The sequence below is a fragment of the Physeter macrocephalus genome, chromosome 6 (genome assembly GCF_002837175.3).
Source record: "Physeter macrocephalus isolate SW-GA chromosome 6, ASM283717v5, whole genome shotgun sequence".
Lineage (NCBI taxonomy): Eukaryota > Metazoa > Chordata > Mammalia > Artiodactyla > Physeteridae > Physeter > Physeter macrocephalus.
Genome location: NC_041219.1, coordinates 54,532,716 through 54,559,621, shown reverse-complemented (window position 1 = coordinate 54,559,621; position 26,906 = coordinate 54,532,716). Strand labels below are relative to the sequence as shown.

The following is a 26,906-nucleotide window of genomic DNA, read 5'->3' as shown; positions in this document are numbered from 1 at the left end:
TTCATCTTGTTTATGGTTTCCTTTGCTGTGCAAAAGCTTTTAAGTTTCATTAGGTCCCATTTGTTTATTTTTGTTTTCATTTCCATTTCTCTTGGAGGTGGGTCAAAAAGGATCTTGCTGTGATTTATGTCACAGAGTGTTCTGCCTATGTTTTCCTCTAAGAGTTTTATAGTGTCTGGCCTTACATTTAGGTCTTTAACCCATTTTGAGTTTATTTTTGTGTATGGTGTTAGGGAGTGTTCTGCTTTCATTCTTTATGTAGCTGTCCAGTTTTCCCAGCACCATTTATTGAAGAGGCTGTCTTTTCTCCATTGTATATTCTTGCCTCCTTTATCAAGAATAAGGTGACCATATGTGCGTGGGTTTATCTCTAGGCTTTTTATCTTGTTCCATTGATCTGTATTTCTGTTTTTGTGCCAGTACCATACTGTCTTGATTACTGTTCTTGCTTTGCTTTAAATAATAGCATAGTAGAAAACGCTATAGTGTCCATATGGAATAACTTACCAGTGGAGTAATAATCTCCTAAAATTCAAAATACCATTTATACCTTGATTAATTCGCTTGGCTTTCTTATCCTATTTTACTTTACTCCTGAGAGTTCCCATACTCTTAGAAAATTGGCAATTCAGAGTAAGATCAAAATATGCAGCTCCTTTATAGATGAAATGTAAGACCACAATGTAAAAATCTCAATTATCTGATATTTTTCTTCTACTAGCATTAGGCTTCCTGGAAAGAGATAATTTAACAGTGATAGTCACCCATACCGGTGAATATTAGAATTTGGCACAGGTATTTACTATCCATTTCATTGATTTATACCTCTCTAATATTTATATGGCAGTTTGTAGTTTTCAAAGCACTTTCATACTTATTATCTCTGAGTTACCAACTCTGATTAACTGGGTCCAGTTCATGTGGTTACTGGTGAAAAGGGGGCCCAGCCTAGTCTTGAGACTTGGTGGTGTTCTTTTTCCATATATTGGGTGTGTTCAGCATGAACACCTTGTGATGAATCATTATTTAGGGTATGCCAGAAATGAAGTTATATTATTAAGCTAGGGAAAGGAAGAAAATCCAGTAGCTTAAAGTTACTGTTGAGTAAGTAGGAAAATACTTTCTTTGAGATTAACTAATTCAGATTTGATAATTGACTCCCCCCCCCACTAAATAAGTGGAGGTAATTTTCTATTTAATACTGGAATATTGAAGGTAAGACTGTTAGATGTATTTAGGATTATGAAACTGAGCAGTAACTGTCAAGAGTAATAAATGTTATTCACTAATATTCCAAACTCGCCTATTTATGACAATCCCACATTTTCTCTTTATTTTTAATCTCCTTGTTATGATACTTCTATAGCTGGTCATTTTTATGATCTCTTAAACTTTGTGTTTAGGTTCATGAGAAAAAATAAAGTTACCTTTGGGTAGAGGACTTGGTGGCTTCCCCCTACTCTGATTTATTACTTGTTTTTCTACTAATTGCCATTTTACTTTTCGTATTTTCCCTTCTTTCATTCTGGACGACTGTAACTTTTCATTTTAATTAGTGATGTTTTCCTATTATACTGCTCCCGCAACGCCCTCCTCCAACCTAAATATAGGTTGCTCTAGAGTTTGCAGTATACATTTTCACTCTTTTCTTTTTCCTCAGCTTTTTCAATGCCAAAAATTGTATATATTTAAGGTGTACAACATGATGCTTTAATCTGTGTATGCATTGTGAAATGGTTACCACAATCAAGCTAATTAACACATTCATCAACCTTAAATAGTTACCTTTTTTCATGTGTGTGGTGAGAACACTTTTAAAAAATTGTAGTATAATTGACATATAACATTTTATTAGTTTCTGGTGTACAACATAACAACTCAATATTTGTATGTATTGCAAAATCATCACCACAGTAAATCTATTGAACATCCATCAGTATACATAGTTATAAATTTTTTTTCTTGTGATGAGAACTTTTAAGATTTATTCTCTTAGCAACTTTCACATATGCAGCACGTATTTATAGTCACCATGCTGTACATCACATCCCCAGGACTTACTGTTTTGTAATTGGACATGTGCACCTTCTGGTCACCTTCACCCATGTTGCCCACCTCTGACTCCCCACTTCTGGCAGGCTACCAGTCTTTTCTCTGTATCTATGAGCTTGGTCTTTTTGTTTTTGTTTTAGATTCCATATATAAGCGCAATCATAATGATATTTATCTACTCTGTCTGACTTATCTCACTTAGCATGTTCTCAAGGTTCATCCATATTGCGGCAAATGAAAAGACTTCCCCCCTTTTTTATGGCTGAGTAATATTCCTGTGTGTGTATACATACCTACATACGTACATACCACATTTTCTTATCCATTCATCCACTGATGGACATTTAGGTTGTTGAGAACACTTTTTAAGATGTATTCTCTTAGCAAATTTCAAGTATGCAACACAACATTGTTAACTAGAGTCAATATCGTATATGTTAGATCCTAAGGACTTATTCATCTTATAACTGAAAGTTTGTACACTTTGACCAACATCTTCCTATTTCCCCCACCCCCAGCCCCTGGCAACCACCCTTCTACCCTCTGCTTTTATGAGTTCACCTTTTTTAGAGTCCACATTATAAGCAAGATCTTACATGTTTTTAATATATGGCATTTCCTTCTCATTCTTCCTTGGAGTGTCCATTTCTCTGCTTACATTGCCCCTCTATTCTTGGGTGTTGTCTCCTTTTCCCCTTAGCGCGTTTAACTATTTTTAAAAAATATTTATTTTATTTATTTATTTATTTTTTTGGCTGCGTTGGGTCTTAGCTGTGGCATGCGGGATCTTCATTATGATGCACGGGCTCTCTAGTTGTGGTGCACGGGCTCCAGAGCGCGTGGGCTCTGTTGTTTGTGGCATGCAGGCTCTCTAGTTGAGGCGCGGAGGCTCAGTAGTTGCGGCGCGTGGGCTTAGTTGCCCTGTGGCATGTGGGATCTTAGTTCCCTGACCAGGGATCAAACCTGTGTCCCCCGCACTGGAAGGCGGATTCTTGACCACTGGACCACCAGGGAAGTCCTGTGCCTTTAGCTATTTATCATAGTTACTTTAAATTCCCTGTCTGATAATTCCAACATCTGTGTCAAATATATGAGTCTTATTTTTTACTAGCAGGGGCTAGAGTGGGAGAAATGCCTTTTCCTCAGGTAGGATAAAGCTCTGTTAAAATTTTTACTCCTGAGGGTCTGTCTTTGGATAGAGTACGCTTTGGGCATATTTCACAATTGTTACTCTTCCCCTCCTGCAGCCAGAACCACAAGGGGATTTTTGTTGACTCTTCACTGTGAGACCCTGGTGTGGTTCCTGGATTAAAGCCCATGAAAGTATGGGCCCCCTTAAAACCGCCGGCCCTGGGACTTTTCTCACTCTTTTGCTTGTACATCCACACTCAGCCCCCAGCAGTTCCTTAAAATTACCACTTAAGTGTTTCTGCTCACAGCTTCTGCTCCAGGCGAGCAGATCTCGCTTCAGCTCTGTGGGTTTGCCAGTGTCTCTTGATGTTGGAGGGGTAATTTTTCCTGTGACCTCAGTTCTCTGATAGGTCCTAGAAAAGTCATTGATTTTCTGTTTTTCAACTTTTTCTTGTAAGAATGGTAGTGATGACTTCTGAGTTTTTTACATGTTGGAACTGAAGTTACAGTAGTTTCCCGTATGGAACAGGCCTACTCATTCTTGTTTTATGAAGGTATTTGTATGAATTTTTCTGTTTAGAATAAAATCTAAAATAATAATATAATAAAAATAATTTATTAATTTATATTTGGGAATCAGCTTTAGTTTTATTCATTAACACGTAACTGTTTATAGAATCAATAAGTTACCTATGCCTAGGAATTTGAAAGTAGATCACAGAGATCTTAATTAACAATATACCTGTCTTATACAGCTTTTTTAGTTCTGCTAGATGTTGAATGAATTTGACTATTTTATCATGTCTGTTTCTAAACTTAATTTATATTGGAAATTGCCTTATTGAAAAGAAAAAAACCTTTGACTTTAAAAAAATGTCTTAAGGGCTTCCCTGGTGGCGCAGTGGTTGAGAGTCTGCCCGCCGATGCAGGGGACACGGGTTCGTGCCCCGGTCTGGGAAGGTCCCACATGCCGCGGAGCGGCTGGGCCCGTGAGCCATGGCCGGTGAGCCTGCGCGTCCGGACGGTGAGAGGCCCGCGTACCAAAAAAAAAAAAAAAAAAGTCTTAAAATAAATGAGAGCATATTTCCTAATGCAAGATTGAGATAAGAGTTTAGTAATAAAATGTAAGACCCAGAATAATTGTTAAATATCAAATTTCAGATTTTATCCCATTCTAGTAGATAAGTGTTTCCCTAACATTATTACATTTTAAAAGCAGGGCAGTGAAATAAGTCAGACAGAGAAAGACAAATACTGTATGATCTCACTTATATGTGGAATGTAAAAACCAAAAACCAATGAAAAACTGAACTCATAGATACAGAGACCAGATTGGTAGTTGTCAGAAATGGAGGGCTCTGTGTGTGTGTGTGTGTGTGTGTGTGTGTGTGTGTGTGTGTGTGTGTGTGTGTGTTTGTATAATGGGTGGAGGTGGTCGAAAGGTACAAACTTCCCGTTATAAAAAAAAAATTAACCGTGTAGTGATATTTTGTCTATGTAATATTTAAGCAGAGCAGAACCTTATAAATTGAAGACTAGCTATTAGATGTTTGATAATACCATGTTGAAATTGGAGTATAGGTGGCTTTTGGGGACATGGTTTGCCCACTGCCACTGTATGTATATCTGATAGAATTTGGACATTTTCTTTGTAGGCACACGAGGCAGCACTGGAAGCCAGAGCCAGTCCAGAGATGAGTGATCGAATACAGCAGTTGGAGAGAGAGATTGCCAGGTACAAAGATGACTCTAGCAAGGCCCAGGCAGAAGTTGACCGCCTCTTGGAAATCTTGAAGGAGGTGGAAAATGAGAAGAATGACAAAGATAAGAAGATTGCTGAGTTGGAAAGGTAAGGAAAGGGAAGCTGAAGAGGCACTCTCTATGTTAGAAAGGTTGAAGGATGGTTTTAAAACTATATACTTTTCGGGACATATTTTTCCAATATATCTGCCTCTCTGAATTTACTTTATTACCTACTTTTTATTCTAAGTCAGTGTAACTTCATTGTTGCAGTCTCTGAACGGCAGCACAGAGTGGGAATAGATTGGGAAGCTATGGACTTCAGCATCATTGGTTGGAAAGAGAAAGTATTCATTGATTAAGAAATTAAAGTTTTCCACTGGCTAATCAGGAGAGTGCAGATAGCCACTTGCTCTCTAATTATTTATTTATCTGTTTAAGGAACAAATGAACCTCAAGTTCAAGGAGTTAAAATTTTTAATTGGTTTAGACCTTTTATGTGGAGCTGTTGCTCTTTTGGGCTGTGAATTTTTAGACTCTGTATGGTGGAGAAGCAAGCTATTACATTGGTACATAGGTCAAATTTAGAAGGAGGGACATTTTCAGGACAATTTAGGAGACTTGGATGTGATTTTTTATTGAGCTCTGACTTTGACTTCTTCAAAATGAGCTTTGTTTAAACAGAACCATCCAGATAGCTCTCTTGGAATTTTCTTTGCCTTTTTTTAGGGTATTTTATACTAAGGATAAAGCGTATGCCTCTTGGCCTCTTCCTTTACACCATATATTTAACATAAATTCACAAGTGCATAGAAATAGTTCTTCCAGTAGAGCTGCATTAATCACTGTATTCTGAACAGTCAGAGAGACTGGCAGTGACAGAATGAAGTCATTAATCCATGTGACTCCTTTGAGCCTGATTCATAGAAGTATTTTATTTTCATGCTCTTGAATGTTGGGAAGTAGTAGACTACTTTCATAAGTTGTTTACTAAGTTTTAAATTTTTAGGATATTGGTAGACTTGATATTTTCCCCTAGAAGTAATTTTTTCCTCTTGTTCTGTACCCATAGAATTTTATTTTATTTTTATTTTATTTATTTATTTTTTTTTGGCGTTACACGGGCCTCTCACTCTTGTGGCCTCTCCCGCTGCGGAGCACAGGCTCCAGACACGCAGGCTCAGCGGCCACGGCTCACGGGCCCAGCCGCTCCGCAGCATGTGGGATCTTCCCAGACCGGGGCACGAACCCGTGTCCCCTGCATCGGCAGGCGGACTCTCAACCACTGCGCCACCAGGGAAGCCCTGTACCCATAGAATTTTGATTTTCAAAAAACTAAAAGGATAAAGTCCAACCCTCACAATTCTTCACTAAGTTGAAAGTGTGAATAAATGAGCTGATCACCTACTCATTTGTTTCCTCTTATTTTGATATTAACTCTATTCATGTTTTCTGGTCTGGTTCTGGATAAGATGGGTGGATAAAGTTCTTTAAGTCAGAATTAACAAGTTATCCGTCTCAGGATTAGATTATGCATGTTTTTTGTACGTCTTCCCTGTTTGCACTGCATCTTTACGCCCAGCACATGTACGCACGCGCACGCACACACACACACACACACACACACACACACACACACTCTCTCTCTCTCTCTCTCTCTCTCTCTCTCTCTCTCTCTCTCTCTCCTTACATACTTAATGAGTACATGCCTTTCTTTGCTTTTGTGTCACCCTGAAATCAACAGCGGTACTTCATAGATTTTATTTATTTTTATTTTTTTTATTTTTTATTTTTTTTTGAAATCAGACTTTTATTCAAACCTTAATTTCATAGATTTTAAAATACGATACTTCTGATGGATTAGTGACTTCCCACTAAATGTATTTCAGTATTTCAGAAAAGAAATTTCTTGATAAAGTTTTATTTTTCAGTTTGATTTTTTTGTATTAGAACTCTGCATTGAAATTATTGCTTGCTATTCCAGATACCTTGCTTGAAAAATGTTTCAATTCATTTTTGGACCCAATACTGATTTTGGGAGATGGACGTGATTTGAACGAGAGTAAGAAATGGAATTAAATCTATATTTGATATCCAAAGCACACCAGATAGCTTTTATTAGCCACCATATTACTCACATTTTGGGAAAGAGTTGTAAATGATCTGTTCTTTCCACAGAATATTACTTATAAATTTGAAAAAGTACTATAGAATTTTGTCCTCTGGTCATGTAACATTGTAATCTTCTTTTAAGATTCCACACACAGTTTCTTGGCTACCAAGAAAAGAAACAGTTTTAAAAACTCAATTGCTACTGGCTTTGTAATTTGTTATTGAGCTGCATAGTTTAAGATGGGAATAAAAGATGATTGGAATTATTTTATGCCTTTTCTTCCCAGATTTTTAGTACTGAGCTGCGTGTGTGTGGCTGCTGTGTTTCTTACTAACCATTTGCTTCTTATGTTGCTATTCCACTATTTCCTGTGTGTAGGTGTCTGTCTCCCTGTCATTTATCATCTGAGTTTCTTCACCTTTCTTTTGGCTTGTCTTATCCCGGTCCTGTTCCATTGGGGTTTTGGTCTCTGTGTCTGTCTGTGTTCATATCCCTCTTGGCCATGCTGTTTCTCAGAAAGCCAGCCTCCCACACTTTGTACCTTCCACACCACGTTTCTGTCCCTGCACCATCAGGGGGGTTTGTTTGGGACTTCCTGGGAAAGTGAGTGTTAAGTAAGGCTACAGTTCTGTACTAGAGGAGTTGCTGCTGCCACTCTTGCTGCTGCTGGGGCTTGCTGGGGGTTTTGCTTGATCAGAATTAAAGGCTAGCCGGTTATATATCCAGTTGAACAGTACCTCTTAGGTCCATTGCTTGTGGGTAAAGTATGTGTTCTCTCTGGTAAGATTCCGATACTGTTGGATATAATTGTCTTATTCTTGATTTCTAGCCCATCTTTTATGTGGTGGTTCTTTTGCTGGAGTGCCCTTTAAGTAGTAGCCTCTCAGGTGATGCAGCTGTAGTGCCACACCCTCATTCAGGAAGTAGCATGCATTTTTACCAGGTGTTCAGCAACCTTCTAAGTGCAAAAATGACAGCAGAACGTTATCATTGGGCTAAAGAAAATTCTTATTATTCTATAAAAATTTCCTAGTACTTATGTAAGATTCTCCAGTATTTACAGGTGTAGATTAAATCATGAGGAATTCCCAGACTTATTCTTTGTGGTCTTGAGAAGAACAAATAGTCCCTTACACTGCTCTTACAGAGCAATAGTAGTTCCTGTCAGATGATTTAGTGTGGTACCAGTGTCTTGAGCTACTGCAATTTTAAAACGTGGATTATGTAGGCCTACCCATACATCTGCAAATACAAAATATTTTTCCCAATTAAATCTAAGAAGTACTATTTCTAAATTTATATTCCGTACTATGGTGTGTATCAGTTGGAGTTCAACCAGAGAGGCAGAACCGGTAGGCGAGATACATACATATATTTATATATATATGATCTATATATCAGATTTATTACAAGGAGTTGTCTTGCGTGATTGTTAGCAGCTGGCTAAGCAAGTCTGAATCGTGTATGGGAAAGCTGTCAGGAGGAGATCACCTGCAGGATAGACCTCCTGTGGGCATGGGCCAGAACTGTGGTCCGCAGGCAAAATTTCTTTTCTTTCCTTGGGAAACCTGCTTTTAGGGCCTTCCAAAGAATTGAGATATGCCCACTTCGATTATCTGGCATAGTAATCTCCTTTACTTAAATGGATTATAGGCTTTACTTATATCCGCAAAATACCTTCATAGCAACATCTAGATTAGTGTTGGATTAAGTTAACTGGGTGCTGTAGCCTACCCAGGTTGACACTTCAACGAAGTCATCACCTGGTGGTTCTGGATAGTCTTCACAGATGATTTTAAGGGAGAAAATAATAGTAAAAGCAAACCTAAAGACTGACATGTTATATAAGTAGATTGATTTAGATTAGCATGAGGAACCCAAAATGTAAATTGAATATTTCTCTTCTAAAATGAGCATATTATAGTTTCTATTTAGATGCATGATGAATAGCCTTTTCTTTGGCATAATGTTTAAAATGTTTAGTAATGTAGGCTGATGAAATTCTGATAGTAGTATCTTTTCAGACTCCTGAAAGAATTGCTTGTTGTCTGCTCTTTCACTCATGTCCCTTCAGCTAAATACCCATGCCATGGCAGTATACTGGGAGCATTATCCCCCGTGCATAATTTTGCTTCTGTATTTGCTTTATTACATTTTTTTTTCTGATACAGAAGCACTACTGAATCCGCAGAGTTTGGTGTTTGCACTAGAAATCCTCAGTTTACTCTAATGTGAGGGTTATTTAAATTAGATTCAGCATCCCACTTAGAAACTTTTATGTTTGGAGAATGACACCCATCTTCTGATTTTTCACGTAATTTAGGTATCAAGGATTGCCTTTGGTTTATGAAAGTTAGGAATTTTCAGCGATGTAAAGAATAATAGAATATTATTGTGTAACCTAAATAATTTATAAGAAATTTGGATTTACTCTATTTCCTGATTTGTGGGAATATAAAAACCGGAATTTTAATGGGTGTAGATTTCATTTGTTTTGACATTTATAAGAGGGATTAAAAGATGAGAAGAAAGGACATGTTTTCTCAGACATGTTTAATCTTTGAAAGCCCTAAAGTTCTTTTTATTCCTTATTCCTTTTACCTGGTTACTCTCCCTTTAAATACGCGTCTCTAAAAACACTACTGTTCGTAAGATTTGTAGTTATCGAGCTCTTGAGACTAGTAGCCAATCTGTGAGTTTAGCTTTTCTCTCCATAACTCACTCTGCTTTTTGCCACAAAATATTCCCTTTCCTTCTTCATTAATTAATGAGTTAATTTTTCTACTTATGAAGGCTCTTATTTGCTGGTCACTGTTCTGGGCTCTGGGGACACAACAGGGAACAAAACAAACAAAACCTCTGCCTTCAAGGGGTTTATCATCTGGCCTCGGAAGGCCAGAGCTCCAGCAAGGAGCGGACTTTTCCTCTGTAGAGGCTGGCAGAGACGCTCTTCCACAGCTTGCCAGTACCTAGAAATTTCAGGGAGGAGGTTTCCGTTTGCGGTCTGGTTGAGCTCTCCTGGGAAGTAATACTTAACATGCTCAATTGATGTGTGCCCCAGGATACAGAACTATTATAGAAAAGGGGCTTCTTGTTGAACTTCAGACTCTTAAGTCTGGTCTTCTAATTTTTGTGACCAGTATTAAATGGTAATGGCTTGAGAGTTGTTTGGATAGAAGGCTAGCAGGTTGTTTTGGATCCTAGGCTCCTAATTTTAGGTCCTAGAACTGTAGTGTAGATGGAGATGTAAAATGGAGAGGGAAAGCCAGGATAGTGTGCTGCTATTGGTACTATTCTGACAAAGGCAAGAGAACCAGGAATCAGTGTTGTTATTTACACACACACACACACACACACACACACACACACACATATGTATAGGTACATAAACACATTTGGGGGCCAGTCTTGTAAGTAGTCATAACAGGAGGAAACAGTTTTTCTGCTTTGTGATGGTCACTTTCATTTTCTTTGCTAACTGTCTTTTCCAGACCTGATCTAGAACTATTAGTTCTAAGCTTTTACATCATGATTAAACTTAAATTTTGTGGACTAGCAAGAAAAATTAACCTGTGTTTATAATGTTTCCAAGGGAACTACATTCTGATTTAGAAACAACTGGCTCTATTAAAAAACTGGTATATGATCTATTCGTAAGATTTGGAGCTGCTTGATTTTTTTTTTTTTTAAAGCAAAGGTGTTCCCAGTTTGCTCAGAATTCAGGCTCAAGGTAGTTAGCCCCTGAATTAACTGTCTAAATTGCTAAAGCAGTAACTGTTAACCTCATTTTGTAAGTGAGAGGAATCTATACTTCTGTAGTTCGAGATCAAAGTAATGAACTGAGCTTGAACACAAAGAATGGGGTCATTTTCCCATCATGCCAGGAGTGAGATTTAGTCTGTGGTGTTATTTGCACGTGTGCATGTGCAAGAGAAAGTACTTCTCTGGTGGTATTTGGAGAATTTAGGGAAGATAGTTACTAGGCTTAAATCCTCATGGCTCGAGGATATGACCTTTTAAAGCTTACTAGTATCTGAAATTTTATGTAATGAAAATGGAGTTATTTTTATTTTTTATAAATCTTTCAAAATGTGTTGGCAAACTTAAGAGTTTACAGGATATTTCCAACTTTTGGTCTGATGTTAGTAGATTTAACTCTTTGTTTTCTTTAAAACTGGGCTTTAGAATTAGGAGATGAATACTTTTTTGTTATCTGCTTTTTCTGAGTATTTTCTCTTTGACTAAAATTTTCTTTCCCCTTATTCATTTGTGGGAATTTGACGCCTTTTAATTGTTATCTTTTTTTGGGGAAAAAAAACTTTACTGACCTCTCTTAGGTAGTAATTTCTCTTTCCTTTTTTTTTTTTTTTTGTGCTTTTTTTTATAGTATCTATCACATTCTGTCCCAAGACTGTACATTGTTGCAGGCCCAATGAATACATACGTTAAAACAGAGAGACACAGCTCCTTTCTCATTTTACTGTCTAATCATCCCACATTTCTTCCCTTTTATCTTCCCATCCCCTGCACATTCAGACCTTTCATCAAACAGATGGAGATTTAATAGTCCCTTATACTGTTGTTTGTTATATTGAATATATTTTTATATTTGTTCCTTCTCTATGTTTGTAATATGTTTACCATTGCACATATACTTTTCTTTCTGTAAAAATATAAGTAAATGCATAAAGTATTCTTATTTAATATAATTCAATAGGATTACTTTTCTATCTGCAGGTTAAACAAAAGTATAGATAACCTCTCTCCTCTTCTGTCACAGTGAAATACCAATTCTAACTTGTATTGTTACATTATAACATCACTGAAACTGGGATACGTGAATAAATAATGGCGTGATTTAATTGGTATAATTTTTTTATTTCTTAGTAATACATAGAGTAATGGCGCATCTTCTTCCTTTGGTGAATTGATATTGAAGATGTGCGCAAAGAGAGTGAATAAAATTATTTCAGTGACTGGGGGTGGCAGGAAGTATTTCCAAATTAATGTTATCTTCTCATGTATTCCATTTTAAATGTGTGTAACCAGATGAATATGTTTACTATTATAATTAGATATTTGACTGTTTTAACTGCATCCTGAAAGTTCATTTGCTTAGGTTGACCTAAAATTTTTTTTGACATTTTCATTGGGAAAGTGGGTTTTATGTTTGTGATTTTATATTGGTATCACAGTATATTCAGGCATCTATGGCACAGTATAACCTGAGAATATAAACCTACATATTTAATCTTCATATTTGTAAATATTTTTTCTGTAAAGAAATCCCGAATTGATCATTCAGCTTAATGTCTTCAGAAATCTCCCATAGGGAAATTAATATTAAGCTGTATATAGATTTGGCGTAAACTAGTATACAGTTCATGAGGAAAATGGTTCCTTAAAGCATTTCCTTACTTTTAAATTTATAGTCATGTATCTCTGATCCACAAAGGACAGTGTCGGTGAATGTGGTCTTGACGTAGTTGGAACAGAGGAGAAATGAGTGCAGTGATTGTGTGTGCTTTCTTGAGGGAGAATGGGTTGTGTTTAAAAAAATGAAAAGAAAAAGGGAAAACGAGATGCTGCGAGTGTTATAACGGAAGGTGACTGGTTCTATATCTGATCCTGCTGGCTTCAGCTTGCTTTCTGGGGCGCCGGGGGGGCGCTTGTTTCTTTCTTCTTCCTCTGAGATGAATTTCACTGATTTCATTTAAAAGAAGAATAAATCACACAGCTTTACATAGTCAATTCTATTAGGCCGTCTTCCTAAAGTTTCTTGTGGGCAGAGCACCTTATAATTTTTTACAGTCTTGATAGAAATTTTGATGGTTACCTCAAGTTTTTACTTTACACTGGAAACATTAGAATTATATATAGTTATTCTATATGCAGATTTTTTTTCTCCTAAATTTATTTCCCAAGAGCTAAAGTTTGATGCCAAAGTGAAATATGACTCCTGAACTGTAAAATAGTTAAAAAGATCCTTAAGGTTGCTCACTCTCGACAGGAATAAGCTTAATTTTTCTTTTTTCAGGGATTTTCTTGTGTCTCGTATAAAGCTTTGCATCTATATGAGATTTCAGTGAGTGTCATTGTTGATCTAAAATTATTCTAACGTAATGTGTCATAACCAACAAAAATAAAAAAGATCATTGGGAACAGTCATTTAGATAAATGATTGGCCTCTCTTTGACTTTGAACATGGTCTGCATTCTGTACTGTGTTCCAAATGCCAAAGATCCATGGATTTTTGTAGATCCCTTCAGGAATCTGTAAGCATCATAGGACATATAAAGTATGCCCAGGAGGTGTGTCAGCAGACCTACATTCCTCTCATGGATCCACCACGTATTCGCTGTGTGGTTGTGAGGAGTTTTGTTTGTCATTTTGTTTCTCTGTTTTTCATCTATTTATCTTATATAATGGCGATCATAAATCTTGTTATCCTTGCCTTTCATTATTCTGACAATGAGTTTTAAAAAACTCTCGTTTTAGTACTGAAATATTAGAAAACATTAAAGTGCAAGTTGAAATGGTGCTTGCATTCGAGAAATAAACTTCTTGTTTTAGATTCTTAAAGTAAAATTTAGGTCCTGAAGGTAAGCTGGATGGCACTGGCTGTTAGAAGTCTTAAGTATTTGGAGGATAATATCGATACTACTTTCAATGACATTGATTAATTTTTAAAAAGGGAAAACTGCCTGTTGTTATGAAAAGCAATAATGAACCTCAGGGCCTTCGTGCTAGGGTAGGAATATGAAGCATGGCTACTTTGCATCTCTTTCTGCTGAGCAGTATTGGAAATGAATTGATGTTTATAGAGCCATATATTCTTCATTATTGCTTTTAGATTGCACCTTTGGGGGTGGATTTGATAGATTTGGAATGAGAAATAATGGGTGTAATTAGGAAAACATTATTTTCACATTTGAGAAAATTATTTCAAAATTTTCCAAATGAATTAGAGTTCTGTATTCTACAGAATAACTGAAGCTGTCAGTGTTTTTCTTCTGCTTTTGCTCCTGGATAACTTGGGTCTAAGAAATGAACTGGGGTGGATAAAGGAGTTGTCAGTTCTAAGATGGGTGTGTGTAGAACTAAGCTGACTGACCTTGTAGGATCGCAGTTAGCTACTTAAACGAGAAGGGGAGCAGCTAGCCTTCTTTTCTTTTCCTTTGTGTTTAAGAAACTACTTTTTTTCCTGCCCTAGGAAATGGTAAATTTTAGACAAAATTTGTTCCTTTAGAAACTTACATTAAGGTACAGTGATGTAATCTAATCTGAAAATACAGTTGTTGAAAATCTGAAATTACTAATTTTTGTTGCCAGTGCAGAATCTGTGTGACTCCTTTCCCTTCTCTAATCCTGTGCTTTATATTTTGCCTATGTCTGTGAATAATATTATTTCTGAATATTGCCCTAATTTTTTCTAACTTTCTCTTTCACACTTTCTTCCTGGATTTGCTGTTTCCTTCAGTCTCACCTCAAGGTCAGTATGCTTGTCCTAAAACAAAGATATGTAACAGAACATTGTATACTAACGTTGTCTTGAATTCCTATAAGCAACTGAAATGATGGAACTTATCCCAGGAACGAGATGTCTAGAAATTCAGTTAAGAGTGCAGAAAATGTCATGAATCTTAGATTTATCGGAAGAGTGGATTCACGGTTCTGTGCTTCAAAAGATAGTGAGAGTGGTCAGAAAGCGAGAATCAGACTGACCAGGTTTGGACTGAGAGAGAAACGAGGATGAAAGGAAGCCACTAGAGGAATGAGGAGGTGAAAAATATTGCTTTAATTTTATTATGTTTTCATCCAGAGACATTCTGGCTGTTATATTAGTAGGTAAAGTGCAGCATGAAGGAGGGAGGGAAAATTGCCACAGTCTGTGGATTTTTATAAGAACCTTTGAATTATTTCACGTACACAAACCTACACATACCCTTTCAGGTTGGGGCTTGTTTTGTGACTCTGCTGAATGGTAGAACTGGTGGTGACAAAAACAACCACCAGTCCTGCTGTTCATGTGTCAGAGGCTCTATGGGAGAAGCTTTACAGGTTTTATTTCAGTTGATCTTCCCAGCAAGTATGTAGAGAGGTTCATGAATTTCTACTTTTTAGGCAAGTAACACAAGTACAGAGTCCATTAAGTAACTCTAACTCATCTATCTTCATTAGTAAGTAAATTAGTAATGGAAGCTGGCAGAAAACAATCAGAAACCTGCATTTTAAAAGTTATTTATTTTGCATATGAGCCATGGCGATGTAAATTAAGGTGTGAGAATTTCTGATGGGGTTCAGAAAATATTGTCCATACCACATGCGTTTTACCTACCAGCTATTTTCTAATAACAACAACATCATATATGTTTACTGTTTGTAAAAGTACTTGTCAGCATGTGGGTTACACAGGACAGATTGTTATTCTGATGAGGGTCTGAGATTAGATTTCCACATCTAGGGTGAACCAACTAGTTAGTGGTAGTACTTAGATTTGAAGCCAGATATTCTCATTTCAGCCTCAGGGCTTTTTATATGATATGCACTCTAGCCTAGGAATTAGAGTCCCAGATTGCCCAGGTGTTCTTAGGTAGATTTCTCATCTGTAATTTTCCCATCTGTAAAATTGGAGTAGTTCTCTAATATCTGAAGGGTTGTCGTAAACTTTGAATGAGTTAATGCAGATAGCACTTGGAACAGCGTCTGGCGCCAGGTGAGCAGTCAGTAAATGGAGCTGTTATGATTACTCCTTTTTGCTTTTTTCATGGAGTCCTGTTTGGTCCAGGATACCATAGTACGGTGCCATACGTTTCAGGGTCTTTAAAACACAACACTGTGCTCTTGACGCCTGTCACTTTTAAAGTGCAAAGCTGTGTATGTTATGTGTAGAAGATGATAAAAGAAGCCGTATCCCTTCTGTAATGACATTTTCAGACTCTGTTTTTCAGGTGCTGAAACTTCTATTATAGGTAGAAAGATGAAGTTGAGGCTTTTTTTGGGAAAAAGGTTCTCTTTCCCAAATCTCTCTCCCTGATATTTCTTCTCAGTGCTTGACGATATTTCTGAAAAAGTCTTCTTACCTTTGACTCTTTAAAAATAAGCAGTTTGGGGTGTATGTTAAAAAAATAAATAAACCTTTGTTTCATAATTACTTATACAAATCTAATTCCTGAAGGGGTTCTTAACCATCCTCTTCCTTCTCTCTACGTATCAGCAGTCTCAGAATGTCTCTCTTCGCTCATCCTTACCTTACATTTGTCAGTGGGACAGATGTCCCAGCTCTGTTCCGAGGCTAAACTCTCTGTTCTTTCCTTCCCTCTGACCAGTTTTCAAAACCTTGTTCCATAAATTGAATCCTCCTTCTCCTTATTTCCCTGTTTCTCTTCTCTTTCTTCCCACTGACTCTCCCAAACATAAAACATATCCTGGTTTTCCCATCCTTAAAAAGACATGGAAGCAATCCTTCCAGTGTCTTTTCGTTGGTTTCAGTTCACTACAGTATCTTACTTTTACCTTTTACTTTTTCTTTTCTGTTTATTTGCACAGTTTTTGAAAGAATCATTTATGCTTGATGCCTCCACATTCACACTTCCCGTTTATTTCCACAGCAATATAATTTGGAATCTTCTCTCAGTGCTGTACTAAAATTGCTTCAGTGGTACTCTTTGCCAAATTTAGTGGACTTGTCTGTCTCGGGCCTACTGGCATTTCTGGGGTGTTAGATTTTTGACTCTCTCTCTTCTTTTTGGAGCTCTGCTTTTTAATAGTTTATGTGACATTGTTTTCTGCTAGCTCTCTTACCACCTTGTTGACAGTTTTTGGCCTGTTTTGCTTTTCTTCTTTTACATGTTTCTTAATTCTTGATGTTTCTCACGTTCTTTTAAAAAATTCCTTTTTCATCTCCATTATTGGTCACCTGACTTGTTACTACCAAAGACTCAGTTTTGTTTTGTTTTTTAAACATTTTTTATGGAACTCAACTTTGAATAGACCATATTCATTATGGAAGAAATCTTATAGTGTTTGCAATAAAAGTATCAAGCACAAATGCTGCATTTTAAAAGTGATTTTCCAATTTTCTACTCTAAATATTTTCTCCACATTGTAGCAAAACAGTTAGGGTACCACTTAAGTAATTCCAAGTCTGACCACAATTCAGCTTTAGGAGAAAAATATCATGAAGGTTTTTGCCTTGTACTTGGAGGACTTTCCTCTCTAACTTAAGCTTCAAGGGCTCTCATAGTTTTACTGGGAAGTTTTATCACTTTGTTCTGTATTTTGATTTTTGCATGACAGATTTTGATCTAAATGTCTCTAAACAAAACCTTATGAAAGGCTCCAGAAGAATTTGTCCATGGAAGTCGTTGTAGACATAATTCTCTGAGTTACAAGTTAGGTTAATTTTAATATTCTTAGCTGATTCATTTTTAGTTAACAGTAAATGCCATTAAACTATACTTATTTCTAAATAAGTTTATTTTTCAAGTAATAAAAAATATAACAAGCTTTGTTTTTCCAGTGGCAAGGATCATTTTGGCTGTAATATATAAAAAACCCTCTTGTCATTCCAGATTGGAATTTAGTGCTTTTTTTTTTTTTTAATATAGAAGCATTTCACCATTTTAATTACGGTTTTGCCAAGTCCAGTTGAATAAGTCATCAAGAGAATATAATTTATTGATGGTTTGAGATTGGGTTGGATGTTTAGACTACTTCATTGTATGACTTTGGGCAAGGTACTTATTCATTCAGTGTTTGTTTTAGCCTGTTTTGTGTTAATAGTGACAATTACCTGTAGTGTTGTATTTTCGTGTCTCCACTGAGCTTTTCCATTTTGAATGGATTTGTTTCTGCTCTTCCTCCCCTGCCCTCCTCTGTCCGCCTTTCCATTCAGTACAGAGCAGAGATTTTATTTAGAGTGACGATGACTAAAGATTCACACTCTGTATCCTTAAACACACATCTCTTTAGTTCCTGTTCAGTGACATTAGCCCCAGAGAATGAATACAAAGAACAAATTCCATGTTTAGATGAAAAGACATGATTCAGTCCATAATTCATCTTTGCTTTTTATTATATAGCAGCACCTTTGGCTAAAGGCAAGACATTCAGGAAGTTAGACCTATAAATGTCATCTCGTTCACTCTTATATCTAAACAGATTAAGCACAATATTATTATTACCCATGTTTTATTTAGCAGTGGCCTTTGCAGACCTGTCTTCATGACAAATGTTTGGAATCTTGGGATGCTTCCTACTAACTGTGTTAGGACCAGAGTCCCTGTATTGTTATGTAATAAAATTTAAATACTTTATGACTTGCTCAAGTACATTCCTGTTGTTATAGTCTGTTTCACATCTAGTTTGTTGAAAGAGTTCTACATTGATTTCTAAAATCAAACTAGGTCATACAACCATTTCTCTGCACATTTTAGAAAATTTTTTTCATTATTGACTGATGCTAGTCACTAAAACCTCATAAGATGTCATTCACAAAAAGAAGTCTAGTAGAATTGTGAGGGCTTAGTTATTTTCTTACTTTTCAGCCAAAGTATTCAGGGCTCTGTAGGCCAAGAGCATTTCTGACCCTGTGGGATCAATTTACAAGGGGTTCTACGTATGGGCAAGAGTTTATCATCTGAGACAATGATCTGTTGTTAATTGCATTTTTTGCTTCCATTTGTCATTCTTTTGGCGTTCTTAAATACCTTTATTGTTCAGGAGTATATTTCCTAATTTATTTTCCTTTCAAGCAGTAATATTGCCTGGAGCTTTTTGTAGTAGGCCACATAAGCACAGTGTAGCCACACCTCTGTTAATTAACTTCTCCTAAAATAAAAGTGTTACTGTTTTGGATGATTCATTGGTAGAAATAAGTGTGTGAACACAGACTTGTGCTGACCTACCTAACTCTTCCACTGAAGGGTATTGAATTTCACGCCATTATGCCTTGAGAAGTGGTAAATGTTGCTTTTCTAGCTAGCAGTTGTAGATAACTACCTGGTATTCTGTAGATGAGCTAAAGATGGCAAATTCAATAGAGAAGGGAGGAAAGACTAATTTTACAATTAGTCAAGATTTGAGTTTCTGTAGGCTTGTCAGATTTAGCAAATAAAAATATGAGATGCCCAGTTAAAATTGAATTTCAGATATACACTGAATAATTTTTTGTATTAATATGTCATAAATTTTGGGACATACTTATACTAAAACATTATTTGTCGTTTATCTGAAATATGAATTTGATTGGATGTCCTGTGTTTTATCTGACAAGCCATGATGATGTAGTTTGGAGATAAAGCAACTCTTATAGAATGTGTTGAGAAGAGACCTCACCACAGGCTGTCATTACCTGATTTAAAGGATGTTAATTAAATATAGACCGTGGTGGCTTGTATGGTCTCATTATTAGTTCAGTTTATTGCTGCAACTCTAAGGCAGAGTTGAATGAGTTCTTTTCTAATTGTTGCACCCTCCCTTTGATTTGTTTTCATGAATCCCCTTCGATTTGTTTCCAAAAGTTTGGAAATCTGATTATATCATCTCCCTACATAAAGTCTTACACACTTAGGATAAACTGCAACTTCCTTGCTCAGCATGATATAATTATGTGGCTTTCGTTTACCTTTGGCTTCCTTTTCCTTTGTTCTGCTGCTCCAGCTCTAAGCTGCAGTCATAGTGAATGTGGCTTCTCCCAACGGGACACATTCTCCTTTTATCAGGGCTTGAGTCCTGCTGTCCTCTCACCTAGTAACCTTTGGACTAATCCCTTAGGAAAGTGCAGAGGTAGATCGTTTTCCAGGAAGCTTTTTCCGATCATCACGACCACCTCGACCCCTTTTCTGGGCACTTTCTTATAGCACTTAGTATACCCTGTATGTGCTTGGATGCCTGGGAGGTGTTTGAGAGCAGGAACTATTTTTATTCATGGATTGATATTTCTCATGCTTGGTACCTGAGAGAGGTGTTTAACCAAATACTTGTCTACCTAATGAGTAAGGAGCATGTAAAGAGCTTCACAGACTGTCAAAGCATAAACCAACGTAGATCCCCTTGCATTCCAGAGCCCACGTTCTCCTGGGCAGGGCCTTGAACGTATTTTTTGATTGGTAATCATGATTCCAGTCTGGTGAAGTTAGTCTTCTTTACCTGTGACCTAGCACTTGGTCTAGTTTTCTTATCTTAGTGTGGAGGCAGTGGAGTTGGATAGGGAGCTTCAGAAGTAGATAGGATGATCTGTTGCTTAAGCTGGGGCCCTGGATCTTTATGTGACTGTTTTATATACATATATGTTATATATAGCTTTTTGAAAGTTTCAAATCTTTAATAACAGTCAAATTAGAGTTGTATTACAAACCTTTCTTAAATAGCCATTCTGCAGTTTCATAGCATTGATGTCAAGAGCCTGTTTTCATATTTCCAGCAAAAATCTCTGAATTTTATTTCCTTTTTCTGCCATTTCACACTACCCCATGCCTTTTTTTCTGTTTTATGATTTCATTGTGCTTCATAAAGTACACGCTTAGATACGTGCTCCCGAAACACCCTGGTTAACAGCTCGCTGCCATGGATGGGGAGGAGCTTGGCAGTGTTGGGGGGACAGTTTTGCAGCAGGAACTCTTGCTGGTCCTCAGGTGTTTTGGGAGGTCAGTGGTGTAAGTCGGTGAACAAACATTCTTTCCTGTGCGTATATATGAAGAGCTTGATTTTTCTCCCCTTATCCACAGGCAAGTGAAAGACCAGAATAAGAAGGTAGCAAACCTGAAGCACAAGGAGCAGGTGGAGAAGAAGAAAAGTGCACAGATGCTGGAGGAGGCCCGGCGCAGGGAGGACACCCTCAGCGACAGCTCCCAGCAGCTGCAGGTGGGCAGGGGGCCCCGGCCCTGGGCGAGCAGGTTTCCTCCCCGCTTGCACGTGGCTCACTCTCCATCCTCCTCCTTCTCTCTTTCTAACCCTGCCCTCTGCCTTCCTCTCAGACCAGCTGTTTAGCAGTAAAGGGATGGCTTTAAATAGAAAAGGCAAGTTTTATTCCACAGCTTTGTGAGGAAACCTCAGCAAAGGAGAAAGTCCATCTCCTCAAGGGGATCCCGCCTCCTTGGTAAGTTCCGTGTCCGTGTGGTGAGTGGGGCCTGCTGGGCGTCAGGTGGTCAGCGTAACGACTGGCCATTTTCCTTCAGTAATAAACCAATGAAACCAATCTTGGTTTGTGCCTGGCTTCCTCCTTTGTTCCATCTTCCTTCCCCCCCCCGCACCTTTCTTACCTTTTCCCCCCTCCCTCTTTCTTTCCTTACTTTTAAAAAGTTCAGTTTAGATGGTGTATTTCAGTCATACAGGATGTATTAAAACATACTTTTTTACTTCACTGGCCACATAATCGATGTTTGGACCTAATTATTCACAAGACTAAGTTAAACCAGACTCAGTAACAAGAGTAGCAGTGACCATGTAAGTGCCAGCTGTGTGCCCAGTGCCTGAAACCAGGGCCTGGTCATTCCCTGTTTCTTAACCTTCCCTAGTCCAGAGGGGCAGATGGGTTTTACACATTTTACAGATGAGGAAATGGTCTCAGAGAAATTGAATTACTTACCTACATGCACACAGCTTTCTTAGTGGCTCGGCTGTGATTTTAACTGAGACTCCCCGGATCTCTCGCCTGTCTGAATGAAAGTTTAAGTTTAGAGAATGCCATAGATGTGGTGGAAATCTCTAAAACTCCTGGCAAGACTGCTGGCCACTGCCAGGTTGTTTTTCTCTCATTATAGTTTCCAATTGGTGTGATAGTGTTTATGCCACATTGCATAGCCACAGAAATCTTTACTGGAGAGATTTGGAGGAGTTATCTGTTATGTAGAAACCATTTTTAGGCTTTATAGCAAATTCATTTCTGACCTGAAAATCCGACTTTTTAATTCCCTTTTTCATTCCTCTTTTATATAACTTTGATTATAAAATACATACTCCTTATAGAAGCAGTATAAATTTCCTCAAATATACCAACTTTTGAAAAAAGCAGCATACCAGTTAGTTTCCCCTCACCCTTGCCAATAACAGTTGATACTATAGATTTTCTTCCTCCGTTTTTATTTTTTAGTGCCAATCTGATGGGTGGAAAATATTTAATTTTTGTTTTAATTTATATTTCTCTGATTCAGTGAGGCAGAGTATTTTTTCATGTCTCATATTTTCATTTGTTTATTAATGTAATTAAATCTATCTCTGTCTTCCATGGTGGCTTTTTCCCTGTAGATTTTTTGCTTAGTTTATCCCCATTTTGAGAACATATAAATATTTACCTATAAATATTTTTAAGTTGTTTTGGGCTTTCATTTTTAACCTTTACTTTTTAATTTAAATAATTTTAGGGTAGTTTGTGTTGTGAGGGTCTTATTTTTTTCTTCATTGCTAACAATTTCACTAGAGTATTTACAGAAAATTATTGCACTGCTCATAAGTTTGAATTGACATCTTTATGGTTTATGAAATTGTTTAATAATTAGGCTGTTTCTAGGATTTCAGTTCAACCTGCTTTCTGGACTAGGATCACATTGTTTTTAATTATAGAGAATATTTATTTGTTTTATAAGACAAGACCTTCTTTATGGCAGCGCCTTACCTGTTTCATCTGTCTCATTCCCCCCACCCCCACCAGATAATGGTTTCTGCTACCAGTCTGTCTTTGTAAACCGAAGCGTGCCCTTTTAATCTTCTGTCAGGTGTTACAGTAACACCAAAAGTGCTTTCATAGGTCATCTCTTGTTTCCTCTTTATATAACCCGACAGATAAGTGAATCAGATTATTTGTTTACATATTACATATAGACAAAACGAATTTAGAGTGGATGAGTGACTTTTCCAAGGTGTCTCAGTAAGTGACAGATATTCAAGTTATGAAAAATGATAGCTGATGGCCATATGCAAGATACACGTGGATGCAGTTCATTCAAATATGTGAAAAGAGCACCGGACTACAAGCGGGACACTTTGGATCTGATCTCAGCTCTTTTACTCACTAGCTCTGCTCCTTGTTTCTTAACTGTGTCATTGCAAATGACAACCCAGTGGTGGTGAGTATCCCTAGGACCGTATTGTGATCTCTAAATATGAGTCCCCACTGAAAGACACTAGGGATTCTTGGAGAAATGGCTAATGGTAGAATCCATGGGAGAGTAGGGGAGTAGAAAAGCAATTGTTTGAGGATTTGTGTTTTTGAAAGTTCTCATCATCTGAATTTGTTTTTGTTTTAAATTTCTGAATGTACATATGGGTCCTTTACTGATGTTTTCATGAAATAGGTGAAGTGAAGGGAAGGAATTACTGTAGTATTTCCAGTATGGGCATAATAGTAATTCGAGGATTAAAAAATATTTTTTATCATGTTAAAAAGAAATGCTTTATAACTAGTGTTTTGAACTTTGATGAGTAACGAATATTTAATCTTTATCAGATGCCACCTTGGCTTCCGAAGATTAATTATGCTTATCATGTTAATAAACACACAGTGTATTTTCTTTTGTTTGTGAAGAGTAAAGCTTGGTTTAAACTAGAAGGTTCGTTTTTTGCCTTTTGTTATTCAGTGACTGCCAGTTATGGTGTTAAGTTCATTGGTGACCTCACTCTTTCTGGTTACAGTTTGTCACAAAGCAGTGGTATTACTTTTTCACTTAACTTTCTTTATTCTGAAGAATAATATACATTTTTAAAAGTACATAAAGCACACAAACACACTCACATGCACAGTGTGAATAATACATGTAAAGTTATTGTCTCAAGGAGTTGGAATACTGCTGGCATCCCGGAAATCATTTATGTATTCCTTCCCAATCATCATTTCTTCCCTTCCTTCATCATTGTGACTTTCATTGTTCTTTGCTTTACTTTACAACCTGTGTATATATTTTTTAAAAGTATAGATTCGTTTTGCGTATTTTTGCTTTACGTAGAGCGATCATATTTATTCCTTTGTGGCTTCTTTTGTTCAACGTCATGTGTGAGGCTTATCCTTGACAGTTGTGCGTAGCATTTGCACATTCGTTGTCCTTGCTCTTCTGTGTGTTTTTTCTTTAATTCAAAATTCCATGTTTTATTTTGAAAGTGTTCTGAAAAGGTATCTTCATTTTGTTCTAATTTTCCATTTTTTTAAATACTTCAGGTGGAAATAAAGTATTTCTTTTTGGCATAAAGTGAGTTTCGAGATAAGTTGTTACTTTGTTCTTGGCTCAACACATTAAGAGTGTCCTGAAGAGATTAAACAGATACCTTACATATGAAATGAAAATGCTACCTGAGAATAGAAGGAATCGCGGGATCTCACAGGCTCTAAACACTGCTGCTGTTTAGCATGGCCTTAGTTGTGAAGGCACTCGACTGCATCCAGTTTGTACTTTCGTGTTTTGAGTAGTTATTCCTATGATCTACATTAACTAGTCTCAAACTTTTTGGTTTTAGAAGCCCTTTTGTGCTCTTAATAATTTGTAAAGTCCCCAGAGCGACTTTTTTATGTGGGTTGTAATTCTCATATACATATGCAGGTACTTACTGCCCCAGCTCTCCAATGTCTAGATGTATCTGAAGACACATCTCCAACAGTATAAAGATACATATACAGCTGACCCTTGAACAACACAGTTTTGAACTCGAGGACCCACTTATACACCGACAGTTTTCCGTAGTAAATACTACAGTACAACCTAGTCTGTGGTTTGAAGCCATGGATGCAGAGGAACCTCATATGCAGAGGGCTGACTATAATTACACTCAGAGTTTGTACTTTCGTGTTTTGAGTAGTTATTCCTATGATCTACATTAACTAGTCTCAAACTTTTTGGTTTTAGAAGCCCTTTTGTGCTCTTAATAATTTGTAAAGTCCCCAGAGCGACTTTTTTATGTGGGTTGTAATTCTCATATACATATGCAGGTACTTACTGCCCCAGCTCTCCAATGTCTAGATGTATCTGAAGACACATCTCCAACAGTATAAAGATACATATACAGCTGACCCTTGAACAACACAGTTTTGAACTCGAGGACCCACTTATACACCGACAGTTTTCCGTAGTAAATACTACAGTACAACCTAGTCTGTGGTTTGAAGCCATGGATGCAGAGGAACCTCATATGCAGAGGGCTGACTATAATTACACTCAGATTAAGCCCCGTGTTGTTCACAGGTCATGTGCACAAGGTTATTTGCAGTATTGTACGAGTTGCAAAGTATTGCAGACAGCGTGATTGCTTATGGATAGGGGAGTGCTTGAATCCACTGTGGTGCGCATCCACACTGGAGACTGGCAGCTCCAAAAAGGAAAGACGGAGCTCTCTACCGAACTGATGTGGCGTGATACCCAGGACATCTTGTCGAGCCGGGGCGGGGGGTACACAAAAGACTCTCTGTAGTATGCTGCTCATTATGAGAGAACACACATATATCTGATCCTTTTTGCCAAAGAAAACAGGAGCAATAAGCTAGAAACGAAAGAGACCAGTTATCTAAGGGAGGGGATTAGTAGAAAGAAGGGGAAGGGGATGGGGGTGGTAGGTTTGAGGAGGAAGTGACACTTCTCTTTACCCTTCCCCAAAACTAGATAAAACCAGTCAAGGTGTGGGGTTGGGGGAACCCCAGAAGGAGTACAAACCCTAACAGATGAACCAGTTTTATAAATGAGTAACATAACTGCCCTCAAAGGGGTGGGGAAGAAGGGAACAGACCTAAGGAGCTTTGGAAGCCATTTTCTTGAATACTGTGAAGCTAAAGACAGAAGAACTGTACATAAATGTTGTAATAATAAAGAAATACAGTGTAGATAATGAAGGCTGAGTTTTTTCATTATTCAAGAAAGAATAATGAAAAAGCACCTGGGGTGCTAGACTGGAATCAGAAATACTAGGAAGAACTCATGGTGTTCAATTTATATGCAGACAGAGAGGTACAGAGGTGCTGATGTGTGTCTGCAAAATGCATAACCTCATTCCCATCGTGAGAAAATAACAGACAAATCCAAATTCTGGGACTTTTTACAAAATAATGAGCAGTATATTTAAAAATGTCAAGAATTTGAAAGACAGGGAAAGACAGACTGAACACTGTTTGAGACGGATTGGAGGACACTTAGAAGAAATGTCAACTAAATGAAATGTGGGATCCTGGGTTAAATCCTGGAACAGATAAAGGACATTAGGGAAAAACTGATGAAATTAGAATAAGATCTTTAGTTTGGTTAATAGTATTGTGCCATTGTGAATTTCCTAGTTTTGATCATTGTGCTGTGGTTATGTAAGCTCTTTACGGGAGGCTAGGTGAGGGGTGTATGGGAACTCTGTACTATTTTTGCAACTTTTCTGTATGTCTGTAAATAGTTCAGAATTAAAATTTTATTTAAAATAGTCATTGACTCTATATTTCCTCAGCACTTATAATCACCCACTTCACTTTCCCATCTCCTTTAAACAAGTGAGATATGAATTTCAACAACATCTTACCACCAAACGTAATGATACAGGATAGATATCTTGGGCTTTTTTCATCTACCATCTCTGAATTTGCAATGCAGACATTATTGTGTTCTCCATATTGTTTGACATCCTAAAGCCATCATTTAATTTAGAATTCAGTTTAGCAAGTTGACTATTCCAAAGATTTGACCCAAATCTTAAAGCCATGATGATATCGATAATAGACCGTTATTATTAGAGTTGATATGTCTTGACAAGTCTCTATCCCTCCAAGATATTAGGGTTTTTTTGTTTGTTTGTTTGTTTTGTTTTTTTTTTTGCGGTACGCGGGCCTCTCACTGTTGCGGCCTCTCCCGCTGCGGAGCACAGGCTCCGGACGCGCAGGCTCAGCGGCCATGGCTCACGGGCCCAGCCGCTC

General features: G+C 37.3%; 1 protein-coding gene across 44 annotated transcripts in view; it reads left to right on the top strand.

The window, feature by feature from the left end:
- The window catches only part of ERC1 (ELKS/RAB6-interacting/CAST family member 1), a 573,654-nt gene that overhangs the window by 163,557 nt on the left and 383,191 nt on the right, over window positions 1–26,906 (top strand). For 37 of the 44 annotated variants that reach the window (XR_008617636.1, XR_008617631.1, XR_008617632.1 and 34 more), the window contains 3 exons: window positions 4,839–5,032; window positions 14,517–14,528; window positions 20,767–20,902. Coding sequence is in view for 22 of the 44 variants with exons in the window: in XM_055085407.1 (XP_054941382.1) it covers window positions 4,839–5,032; window positions 14,517–14,528; window positions 20,767–20,902 (342 nt within the window). In the remaining 22 variants the exon portion in view is untranslated. The remainder of the gene's footprint in view (window positions 1–4,838; window positions 5,033–14,516; window positions 14,529–20,766; window positions 20,903–26,906) is intronic. The other 7 variants (XR_008617647.1, XR_008617641.1, XR_008617645.1 and 4 more) reach the window with 1 other exon arrangement.